General features: G+C 39.8%; 2 protein-coding genes across 5 annotated transcripts in view; both read right to left on the reverse strand.

Annotated features, from left to right (window-relative positions):
* Positions 1-4,591: 4,591 nt before the first annotated feature.
* Positions 4,592-9,329, reverse strand: LOC306703546 (uncharacterized protein; the record flags this gene model as incomplete). Its single annotated transcript, XM_079169544.1, has 9 exons — positions 4,592-4,687; positions 4,786-4,839; positions 5,068-5,252; positions 5,511-5,572; positions 5,664-5,788; positions 6,385-6,444; positions 7,063-7,185; positions 7,365-7,943; positions 9,306-9,329. 9 exons carry the CDS (start codon positions 9,327-9,329, stop codon positions 4,592-4,594), a joined length of 1,308 nt encoding a protein of 435 aa, XP_079025670.1.
* A 920-nt stretch (positions 9,330-10,249) lies between these two features.
* Positions 10,250-13,044, reverse strand: part of pde10a (phosphodiesterase 10A) — a gene marked incomplete at its 5' end in the record, with an annotated part of 50,420 nt that continues 47,625 nt past the window's right edge. For all 4 annotated transcript variants that reach the window (XM_079168288.1, XM_079168289.1, XM_079168290.1 and 1 more), the window contains one exon: positions 10,250-12,865. In XM_079168288.1, coding sequence (XP_079024414.1) covers positions 12,766-12,865 — 100 coding nt within the window. In that variant the 3' untranslated portion in view covers positions 10,250-12,765. The remainder of the gene's footprint in view (positions 12,866-13,044) is intronic.

Here is a 13,044-nt window from a genome sequence, read left to right on the forward strand (position 1 = left end):
TAGTGCCCTGATGTCTGCCCTAGGATACAATCACTTTTGCCATGTATGTTAGCCAGGAAGTTATTGGAAGGTGATTACCATGGTTATTGAAAGCAATTCAAAAGACACATGGACACAAACACCGATTCCAGGTGAAGGTGTTTGGAGACAAAGACAAGGTTAAACCCCCTCTACCATAGAACACAATGATATGTACGCAGGATTAATTAAATTAAAAATAATGATTCCAATTTTAGCACTAGTAGGCTAAACTATCATGTTATTTTTGTTATTAATGCGCTTTTAATGCTTAAAATGAAGCAAGTCCCCCTGCTCATTCCCCCTGACATCTCCTCAAGTCATGTGACTCAGGAAGTAGCATACATCTGTGGCGGGAAAAATACTCAACAAGAAGCAGAGTAAGTATCACTCTTTAATTAACCTTTTTAAGAATGCTTGAATGATGTCGTAAACCATAACATATCCACCTTGTTAAGCTTATTCATAGTGGAAACCAATCATTTGTGGTCATTTTGAAATAAGGTTAATAAATGTACTAAAAATATTCCTCTAGTCACAAAGTGCTGGCTTGTTTTTCATCTCATGAGTAGTAGTGGCTAACTTTAGCATGAAATGTCCCCCCTGTTACTGTGCAGACACACAGTAACAGGGCGGCCGTTAAGTGTTGGAATAGTGTTTCCAGCATGTGTTGGTATTCATCATTAATCTATTATGAATGTATTTGTTTTATACTTCCTTTTAAGACCAAGTGGAGGGCTCATAAACTTGGAAAGGAAGGCAAGCAACAGATTACCTGCTGAATGCAAAGAGAAAGTAAAAGCTTTCTTTTTAAGGGAAGACGTCAGCCGTATGACAACAGGAAGAAAGCAAACGGTCACTCAAAAGAAGATGAAAAGACAGAAATGTTTGCCAACCGACACAATGAAAAATGTGCACCAGAAGTTCCTTTCAGAAAATGAACATCAGGTCTCTTATTCTTGTTTGTGCACCGTAAGACCATTTTGTGTTGTGGTGCAGAACCCATGAGAACTTACAGTTCATGGCCAACAAGAACCAAAGCACCACCGCTAAAGTGTGAAAGCACATCACAGTAAACGATAACAGTTAATTCACGTCACGCTGTTGTGGATTCTGTTCTTCATTGAGCTGAATGAAAGAGACAATACGTTTGATCTCAATTTACAATCCTTTCCTCAAACTTTAAAGCGACACTGTAGTTCTTCATCATACTGACGCACTAATGCAGAATATATACAATCAATCAATAAGAGATCCAGTAGCTCTGACGTTTCCTGACTTTAACAGCCAGACCAATGATGACATTAACAAGGAGAACAGTCAGAGCAGCAGGATCAAACGCTTCTACAAGATAAACTGTTCAAAACTGAACATTTAACCTCCAAGTGTTTTAGATGGATATAAATGGACATCATTGTTTCTCTTTTATATTTAAAACTGAAACCATCTCATGAATTTAAAGTCTAAAACTTAAGTCCACATCATCAATTTCACGAAAATGAAATGTGAAGTTGATAGTTTTCCTCTAAAGGGTCACTTCAATCAAAAACAGACAAAACTTAACAACAATCTATACCGTGAACCTGTGAATATTGTTTCATCAAAAATAAGTACTATCCACAGAAATACAGTCCAGAGTCAGATAAATTCACCTGTTTGATTTTGAGAAGAACAGTAGAGATGTTTTCATTTCAAATTTTCCATTTCTAAATCCATAAGAGAAAATAACAGACTGTAACATTTTCTTTAAATAAACTCTTAAATAAGTGAATAGTTTCAATCCTGGTGGGTTAAAGTCACCAACACATACATGTATATACTTATTCATTCTCTACTTATCATCTCACTATAAACCCTCCTTCATCGTTGACCTTATGGCTCCTCCTCCATCAAACATCAGTCAAGACAAACTTTGACAGAAAGAGGAAATGTGTGGAACATCGAACATTTTGCCAATTTTGCATACAGACGATATTTATGATCTGCTGGCAGTATAAATAACAAGTGTCTACGCTGTGTGACTAATTACAACATCGTCTGATAACAAAGTCTAATTAATTCACCTGGTTTGTCTCTCTGTGTTCAATAGACCTGTCCTACTATAAAACACATATGTAACAACTGCATGCTCGTTTTTGTCATCTGTTTCGTAAAGTTGCCAAAAATAGATGTTTACAACTCAGCTGAATGCAAAGAAATCACTGAAAAAACAACACAGATAATACTAGAATGAATTTAAATATAAGTAAGTAAGTAATCCCTCACTAAGACTACAGAAGTATCAGTAATAAGATTCCATCATTGGAGGCCAGATTCAACACAACGATGTAAAGGTTGTATAGTTGAGTTCAAAGTGTTCATCTCTTGTGTTTGTGTCTCACAGGGCAGGACTCCTCTGTGCTGTTGTCTCACTCCTGGGGCAGCTGAGAGTGGACGTCAAACAACCCATCATCCCAGGAAGACCCAGACCCACCACAGACCACTGAAACACTCTCAGCACCCCAGAGAGTCCGATCAGGACCCCCCTGCACGTCCACCCAAACCCTCCGACACCACCCGCTCCACCCACCAGCCGAGAGGACGAGGAGCGTCCCGTCCCCACCGGCACAGAGGACGTAGTTTGTCTCCGTCTGCTTCTTCTGTGCTGGTGGGTTTGGGAAGCGCCTCACACACACAGGAAGCCGTCAGCAGCTCTTTGCATCAAATAATAACTCTAAAAGCTTTAAGGAATTTCATTTGTATTATTATTTTGTGTTTCATTAACATAGAACACAGTATGTCAATGTAAACTGTATGTACATTATTTATACTGTTTATCTTCTGAAGAGAATGAAATTAATGTACAGCAAACTTTCTAAATATGTCTTTGTATTATTAAAATCTATACTGGGTCAGCAATCACAGCCAAAACACTGTTATGATCTTCATATTGGGTCATAAATCAAAACTTTCATGGTGGTTACTTTAATACAGTACAATATTTTTTTATATTTCTGTTGGGTTATTTAACAGATAATAATAGTTATTTTGACAGTAATATCGTGATATTTCTGCCGCTTTCAACCAAGAAGGGTTGTTTTTCATATTGGGTAAACTTGTACATTTAGTTTGTGTTCTGTTTTGGCAAAAGAAACTCCAGTTTTACCTTAAAACTGCTACAAATGTGTTTGTTTTTTTGTACAATAAACCAACAAATCTACTAAATTAAGATTAGGAAAAGATCATATTCAACATCACAAATAATTGTATTCATTTAGCATGTCTCTGCTGCCCTCTGGTGTTTGAAGTGTAATGTGCTCCCAATGCTCCGGATCATTTTGAACTTTTTAGTGAACCTGTCCCACATCAGAGGTCTGTTTGAAGGATACCAGTTGTGAATGATCTCATGGAGTTTCAGGTTTTTCCTTCCAACGCCTCGTCCAGCCTGTAAAAATGAATACTTACCATCGTCTCCTGTGGCCAGCAATGAGAGAATGTCTGAATATCCGTCTCATCGTCTGTGGTACCATGTTCATAGCTATGGTTCATATGGTTCATACGCAGCTCCATTCAGAATACATCAGAAAAAGATGGATGTGACAATATCCAGGTTTTGTTTCTGCTTTGAAACAGTTCTCCTTTCAACTCATTAACATTCGAGTTGCCCCAGGCTGTACATATATTATTTGATTTCTACATTAAGGTGGAAGTTGTTCATATTAACAAAATACTAATTGGATTGCTCTGGGCCACAAAAACAACCCATGTGAAGTATCAAATTCACTTTAGAGGATGGATTGCTGGAAACTATGAAACATGACTTCCTCTAACTACATTCAATTACTCAAAGCTGTATTGAAATGTGTATACTTTATATATACTTCAACTTTACCACATTTCAGAAGCAAATATTGTACTTTTTACTCCACTACAGTAATTTGACATATATAGTACTAGTAGAATAATATTAGTACAATACTAGTTAATGTCAATTACGTTTTTACATACAAAACACATCTTTTAAAATGTGATGTATTATTATAGATTAAACTAACAGTATATAAAGTAGATCATATTAGCTTCACCTACAACATCAAAATATTTCTAAAATGTTGCATAAGTAACAATAACATAGTAACAATATATTATAGATTACAACTTTTAAAGGGGCCATTCCGCATAATGAGTACTTTTGAATCCTATGTACATTTGACTGTTTTTGTAGTAGTTGTACATTGTGTATTTGTATTTGTACATTGCGTTATTGCTTGCTTGATACTGGTGGTAGTTGTGTGCTATCATGTGGGGTGCTATTTCTGGACAAAGACAATTTTTACTAAACTGAAGGGCTACGACAAGACATTGTAATCGAATAAAGTTGCTTGCTGGTGACAGATGTGACTCTATGGAATACGTAATCCTTCATTTTATTGCGCTTTGGAACGTCAATCTCAAGAAATGATCATCTGGTTCACTTGCTGGTGAAGCTATCCACTCTCTGTTTGTAGATCACAATATATTTCGTCCCATAACGTCCTAGTGGTAAAACACAAGAAAACAACAGCGGATAAAAAAAGAGTCACACGTCTCTGAGTCAAGTGTCCCAGTATGTGCAATATAACATGTACCGTCTCATGGCCTTGCTTGCTTTCTCTCTGTTCAGCACCATGTTGGTGTTGTTTTCCAAATCCTTTCAGGGGAAAATACAAAGTGTTACATCGCAGGACATGCATTTAAAATGTTTTTTTGCTTAAAAAAAAAGATTGTCAAAAGGTCAAACTCCCTTGCCTTGTTGGCGGTCTTCAGACGGTCATTTGAGGCTATCAGTCTCATTGTCTTTATCTGGAAGCAAACAGAATAAGAAGCTAAATAAAACATGCAGCCATATGCATTTTTAGTGCACACCAATTACTGTACAAGTCCTGCTTTAAGTTTATTTCTGAAAGAGCGCAAAGGCAAAATTGATGCTCAATGGGATGCAACAGTCAAGTTGTGCTGTTCATGAACTTGTGAGGAACAGGGCAGAATACAGTATATTAGCATTAACAGACTTTTTTTTTCTCCCAGCACCTTTAGGTCTTTGATGCTTCGTCCTGTGGCCGCGGTTGTAACAGAGGACAATGGCTTCTCCTTAAGCTCCTCCTCCAGCTGTTGGTTCTCCCGCCACGTGTTCGACACCTGAAGCCTCTTGGATTGGACACTGCTGGTGTGACCGATGGCAGTTCCTCTGTCATGCAGCCCTGACAGAGGTGCATCTGTCCAAGCACAGAAGAGGCCAGCGTGAATGCACTGTATCTGTACATACACACCCCTGCAGGCATTATAAAGCCACAGCTGACTCACTTCAACTTTCTTTATGCCTGTCGACAAAGTCATTATTTGTTCAGTCTGTCCAAATCAGAGACACACGCCATTTGAAAGTTAGCATGTGCTGTGGCCTGCAGGGAAATATACAGCAAATGCTTTGAAGTGGTTCACCAATGATTATCTACCAGGGTAGTCTTGAGACTTACTCGTCATGTCACTGTCCTCTGGGCCCATGACAGCTGGAACATTCCGTGATTCATTTCGGACTCTGACGTCAAACAGGAACAAACATGCTTAAAATAATGAGACAGTATATAATCATATCTACTTTGATTTTGGTAGACAGATCCTTGCAGTACCGTTTATTCTCCTCTAGAGCTCTCTTGGCCTCCCGCTCCAGCCTTAAAACCTCTTTTTCAGCATCCTCCAACTCCATTTGCCTTTCTTTGTCATTGCCAAGATCTTTGAGTGAAGTCTCCAGCGACTGTAACAGAACAACAACAAAAACATATGAACACTTGCATTCCAGAAAAACTCAAAACATGCTTGAGAGAAATTCTTGTTCTGTGACTTTTGCAAAAAGATTCAAGGCTCCAAGACATTACAAAATCTGTCATGACCTCATAAACATATTCTGCTGTTTCAAAAATGACATGAGCTTATACTCGCTCCACTGAAAAAAGATCACATTGCCAGCAGCCCTGAGATCAGTTTCTAATGGACATATTACCATGAAAATGACGACAGGCCCTGTGACAAGAGTGACCTTTGACATGAACTGTTGCTGAACTATAGGTGCGGTTTTGTTACATTGAAAATACTTCAACTTTGCACTAATGTTTCCTCTTTTAGAGGAGGGCAACATTCTAACTCAGTATGAAAAGCAATTTATAACACATTACTGTAAACACAAAGCCAATACTGTAAGTTATGCTTGTTGTCAATCAGCTGACACCCACAGAAGAGAGTCAATGTTTTTGACAGGAAATTAGGCCAGAAAGTCACATACATTTCTCAGGCCTTCTCCTTCTCATATGTCTTCTGTATTTGTTGTAATAGATTATGAGCAGTGTGCTTTACCATGTCGGGTAGTAATGATTGGGAAGCCATCAAGTGGTTGACATACAAATCATAATCTGTCTGGAAGAAAAAAGAAAACGTTATTTCTTTTTAAATGATGTGTCTTTGTAGAAGACATCAAAACTTTACTGACATTTCATGGGTTTGTCACAACACGCTTCATTGCATTACAGCTGATGGTGGAAAATGTAGACATCTATCATATACAAACTGCCAGGTTCAGATCATGTGTGTTGATAAAATATGACACATTTCCCGAGTTACTGTAACATTTTAGCTACTGTTAAATTCTCTGTTAATATAGGTTTTAGCTGCATGGCAACCTCACTATCTACTCATTACAACAAATGACTGTAAATTTAGTTTATGAGCAAAATGCACACACTAGCGCAAGGCTAAATTATAAGCATGCAAAGCAGTTCCACTGACAGTGTGAGCAAAGCAATTGTGTGCAAAAAAAGAAACTTGCACGACCCTGAGTCGTTTTTTTTTAATGAATGAGCAGTAATGCAACCGTTGCCCACTGATGACCTGCTTCCAGACGCATCATGACCAGTGGTTGCTCCACTTTCGCTTGCTACACCAGGGACTCAATCTCCCTGGGCTCTAATAGAACTGAAATGCATCTGACGGCACATGCTAAAAATGTGCTAGTGGGTACAGAGGAAATGGAAAAACCTTAATTTCCCTCAGGATGCGTCCAAATACTGGCGAGCGCTCACATACATCATCAAAGACGTCACTGAACACCGCAAGGCGGTCTCTGTCGGGCCAGCTTTGCGCTGACAACCTCATCAGCTCCTGGGAATGACAGGAACACACACAACACGTTACCAAGTTAAGACGTGAGTGCACCTTCTGCAAGAGTTTGAGAGGACATTTCAAACTGCCATCTCATGTAAAATTGGCCTGGAAATTGCGCAACGGTGCAATTACAAAATCAGTTGCGGGATGTTCTTGGTCTGTGTGACCATTCTCACCTTTCGTAGTTTCCTCTCATGTATTCCAGCCCAGAGGTCCTGCATGTCTTTCACTTGCCTGCCAAAAAGTTGTTTTGTCTTTAACTGGCCTTTATTACTCGAGCCTGTGCGGTCAGAGCGCTGTTTCCCCACCAGATCAGATGAAGAGTTAGACTTTTTCTGGGACAAGGCTCTCGGCTGGAGCGGCAGAGCATTTGAGGAACAGGAAGCCGTCTTAGGTCGACATGTACCTTTGGTTTTGTCTGCATGTGATGAGCTATCAGTAGCCTGGCCTTGTCTTGACCCCGAGACATCAGACTCTACTAAAGCAGTGTCAGGGGAGAACTCTTTCATCTTTTTCTTCTTTACATAGGTCAGCGCCTTTGTCCGTGTCGGCTGGCGTGTCAGAGGGTTTGTGGTTTCTTCTAGGCCCTGAGACATCCTCCAGAAAGACTGCTTTGTCTCCCTGTGAGGCTGACTCTGGTTCATGCTGCGGGGCCCAAGATGACCCGAGGAGTAGGTCAGGATATCAGCCTTCTGACCAGCTTCAGCAGCCAGCAGCAGTCTGTGGATGTCGCTGCTAAAGCACACAGGCTTTGGCTATGAAGGGACAAAACACAGTATTGTAAAGTTTGTTGAAAGGCACACAAGGTGACAATACACGTCCCAATATTAAGCAGCGGAAGTACAATGATTCCACCAAATAAATGTAACACAAATGCATTTACTTAGTTTGCGCTTTTATCCAAGGCGCTTCACAATTAGGCCTGAATTGCTTGAAATAGGTGACTAACAATGAACTCGGCAATGTTGTGTGTCTAAAAAAAAAAGTATTCTCAGTCCTAAAAACACTACATTGTGAAAACAAACGGAGGTAGAGCTAATCAATTAAGCTATCTAACCAGCGTTAATACTTTTGTAAATTCTAAATCAAATTGTTTTCCCACAATCCTGAGTCACCTATCATAACTAACATGTTTGCAGACATTCAGAAACCCTAAAACAATAACCTCACCTGTCAGCTGACTGTAGTTCTGTGCGGAGTCACAACAAACTTCACGGACACAACAGTCTGTTCTTCGCTCAGTCGCCAAGGACACCGAAGCGCGTAATATCTGCGTTGCATTCAGTGTCTTGATAATAATCGTACTTGTGAACTTTTAGGTGCTTTGGAACACCGCGGGGCAAAAAATGAAGTTGAAGTGTAGTTTACGGTGCAGACCATAATCAAACTTTTACATCTGATGCATTGTGCGCTGTAGGTTTAAGTTCATGTGTACAGAAAGCAAGCATTAGGCTGATAAGAATGAAAAATACAAGAATTAACTTGCTAAGTCATATATAACAGTTGTGGCCTCTGAAATGATTGTGAAAATAACATTTTGTCTTTTAGTTATTTGAAAGAATTCAACCAATCAGAGAAGTCAATTTCGAAATCCAGAGTTTTCAAGTAGGAGAGTTTAACTGATATGTTATTCATCTAGTTTCCATGTTTTCCTTTCTCTGAAACAAACGTATGTGTGTGTGATAGCAGGTATGGAGTTCAGGCAGCTGACCATGTGTAAAGAATCATAGCAAAGCAAGGGCGGATTTGAATATTTGCGGGCCATGAAAAAGGGAAGGCCAAGGGCTTCCCTGTATCTCAAACCCAAACTCTTGTGAGCCCAATCTTTTCTTAACCCCATTCCACTTTATTTTGCTACCCTATAAAATACCCTGAAGAGGAGTGTTAGGCTCTTTACTTCTCTCAGACAAGTTTAGATTTGGGGAAAGCCAACTGATGCCTTCCAACCTCAGTGTCTGTTTGCAGCTGTGTTACATCTGCAACCCTCATTGTTGGTCTGAGAGATGACAACTGAGGAAGCTCAACACTGTGCTGCTTTTCATTGATGATATCCTAAATTCAAAGACAATAATATCCACCACTGCTAAACAATTTTAAGGTATGTTTCATGAACACACCTTCCATGATCCAGATCGAAGCATGCCATCAAATAAAAATATGAAACTCACGACATACAGTTGGCTACAGTGTGGCAGGGATTTCTGTGAAAATCTCTTCACTGTTTTTCTGTTTATCATAAAACATGCCGACAACGCTGCTGTATTACCTGCAGTAATGAATGGTTGCATGCCTCCATCAAACATGTTGCAGTTGACGTCCATGTTTGTCCAAATTGACGTCACTTCATCCTATTAGACATGTGTGTGAAATTGTCATGAATTCTTGAGTTTTAGCCCAAAACATGTTTTCTGAGGTTTTGAACTTTGACAACAAAATTCTAATCCCTTCATCCTTCAGTCCAAGTGGGCGTTTGTGCCAAAGTTCACATGAATGGGACGGATGGACATAACTATTGCTGCTCTAGGGCTCAATAAAAATGGTGGACCTACCAGAAACTCTGATTTGAGAAGGGTGAAATGTATGACCATATATTAGCAGGCTAAAAATGGGGCCGAGGTCATGTTACAAATTACTTAACTAATTTTGTATTAAAATGAGGTGGTGCTGATTTTCATCAACTGCATGCACAACGTTCAGCACAGACGTTACTTAGTATCTCAGCTGGGCCAACAAGAAATTAAGGGAGGGTATTCTCACCATTGCCAGTTATTTTGAAGATCCCCAATTCTTATTTACTTTAACTTTTAACAAAAATGTACAAATATTTGACCCTGACTTATCTCTCGGATAATCAAATAAATGGACCTGATTAAGTGCAATAAGTTGCTGACCAATCAGGAGAGATGCATTGTCACCCAACACCATCTCTGCAGCTCCATCAGTAAAATATTCTGCATTAACAGTCAAATAAATGCAAAGCGGTAGGTAATTCAAACAGGAAATGAAGAATGATCCGCCACTGACATGTATTTTCCAGGTTTTTAATAAAAGTCATTTGGGCTACTGCTCTTACGTTTACAGTTGAGACATTCCGCAATTATTCTGGGTAACAGTAACATGTCTGGACCGTTTTGTTTATCTTAATGTTTAATTTGTACAAAACAAAAAGGCCAACATTATTTTTCTTTGTATAAAAAATATAAGTTAATTTAAATTGAACTCTAATTAAGAAAATAACAATAGTAATAATAGCAATAATAATAATCATCAATAATAATAATAATAATAATAATAATAAATGATAAAGACCATAAGCTAAACATAGTGCAGACAATGAAATATAACTGGTGCTGAAGAGTAGAAGGGACAGTGCAGTGTTATGGACTTATCCATGTTTTCAGGTGGGGTTGGAGCAGGGAAAGAGACAGTCAGAAGCTCTCTCTCACCCTCACACACACACACACACACACACACACACACACACACACACACACACACACACGCACACACACAGTGTACACACGCAGTCTGAAAGTGCACAACTGCCATTCAGTTTAGCGCCATCAGAGCATACATCTCAGTCTGTACAAACTAATTCCTAGATTGCACACAATATACACCTATTACCGTATGCTGAAAAATTATATATAAAGTTTAGTTGAGGTGCATGCTAACTGTTGCTCTTGGTTGAAGCTTACTGGAAGTAATTCTGAAAAGTAAGACAGAGCACATCATGAAAACTGATGGCGCACTGACCCACATGCCACCACCGAGGATCAACAAAACATTCATCAAAAATGCTCATTCACACCATTTGGGAGCCACAGTACCAGTTGTAAAACAAATAATTTGAGCGCTAATTTCAGTCTTGGAGGGACAATGTCCACTGGAATGACAGTTTCAGACGAAAAAATTGTCTTTTGGAAGATCTCGGAAACTCATTTGAAAGAGTCCAAATGTACCCCCTTTGCATGGCGTTGGAGAGTAAGCGTAAAGGAGGAGGATTTAGTTCCTTCGACAGGCCATGGAAATGAGGGGGACTTCTGTTACACACTTGCAGAAAGTCAACCAAACATTCTTGAGTTACAATCCCAGAGATAGACATATGATGCACTTTAGCTTAACAGGTTTGACATTATGTGAAAATATGAAGCCGACCACTGTTGAGACTTCTGGTGAGCTGCTGTGCTCATCATCAGCAAAAAAAGTGTCCATACATTTTTCACACTCCGGCTTTGAACCTGCAAGGACACCTAATGTCAAACTCACTGTCACTGTATAGTCTACGATTTATCCCACCCCTCGCCATTTTTTCAATTTACACCCCAATAACTCAAACACCTGACCTTGTGTCATGAATCAGGGTGCTATCTAGTCATTACATAAAGTAGTCAACACGTAAAAAGTTTGTTGTGTGTCACTGCAAACAAAGAAATCTTTAGAAATCCGCTGGGACTCTTAACCGACTTGTGCAGTATCCTCATTTTACTTGTGTTTTATTCATGGTTGTAGAAATGATTACTGATTAATGAGGAGAAACCAGATTGTTGTGTGAAATAATTAATGATGTGATAGTGGTGTGAAAAATGTGACGACAATGAAAATTCAATAGGCTTACTATGCCGCTATAAGCCTGCACACTATGCTATAACTGATGCTATTCATGCATCTTCTTCCTTCCTTCCTTCCTTCCTTCGCGCAATATGTCTGCTGACCTGGGCTCAGGTTCTGTTAATCAGAAGAAAGTGGATTCACTCTGCAGCAGGTTCCTAAATGCCAGGAGGGGCCGTGGGCGGCGCTGTGGGGTCCACTTCAGGGAGGAACATTGTGACTCTCTTGTGACTGTGTTCACGAGTGTCGACATTATCTAAATCCTCTCGCCGCAGTTCATTCAGCTTTTGAAGAATATGCTATGGGGGGATTTCTCCACGTAGAATAGGCTGTATGTTTTTATTCAAGTACTGCAAAGGATTTTTGCTCAAAAAGTAATAAAAAAAACATTCCGGCATCCACCTTCTCAGTAAGGTGGCATTAAACCATACATTTGCTCTACACATTCCTTCTGTCTCTGGAAATACCTTGGTGAAGTAGTGTGCGTACGATAAACCTACCACAGAAGGCAAACAGTACCATTTCAAAAAAGCCTGAACCAACAACAAGATTTCACATATTTCTAGCCTGTGAAAGGTTCAGAGTAAGGCCTCTGCAAATACAAGACCGTTAAAAGAATCAGCTCATATAAAAAAAAGAATCATAACATAACCTAAAACTGCCAAAAATGAAACAACCAAAACGGCACAGGTCCATTCTAACAAATGAATTCCCAAGCTGAGTGGATGTAGAGCGATGGGTTGAAGTCCCTCCCCACCGACTGTCTGTCAGTCTCTGGGATCGGTGAAACCGTCAGTTGACACCTCCATCACCTAATGAGGTAACTGTGTGTTTTCAAAGTCAAGTCGCCTTTAGCTGATCCGTCTCCTGCTAACGCAGGATGTGGGTTCTTCCCCCTACAAAGTACCAGGTCCGTGGCAGGATTCTAGTTGTATTCCTTTGGTGGGCCAGCAACCCCTTTGGTAGTCAGTTGTCAACCTTGACAGGGCCCGAATCACAAGGCCGGTTGGGCACTATGTCCTGCACCTCTCCCCGCGATATCTTCTCCCACTGGCCCAGGTTCTCCCTGCAAAACACAAAACGCCTCCATCAGATTCAAGACTCAGGATGTCGTTGGTTTACAATCAGGGCTGTACTACTAACAGAGACATTTCATTTATGCGTGCAAAGACATGGCCAAGAACCATGTCAGGGTCAACCAAAGACATGCAAACTTCATCAATAAAAAGGACAACATTACGTATG

Source organism: Pholis gunnellus (genome assembly GCF_910591455.1).
Source record: "Pholis gunnellus genome assembly, chromosome: 11".
Lineage (NCBI taxonomy): Eukaryota > Metazoa > Chordata > Actinopteri > Perciformes > Pholidae > Pholis > Pholis gunnellus.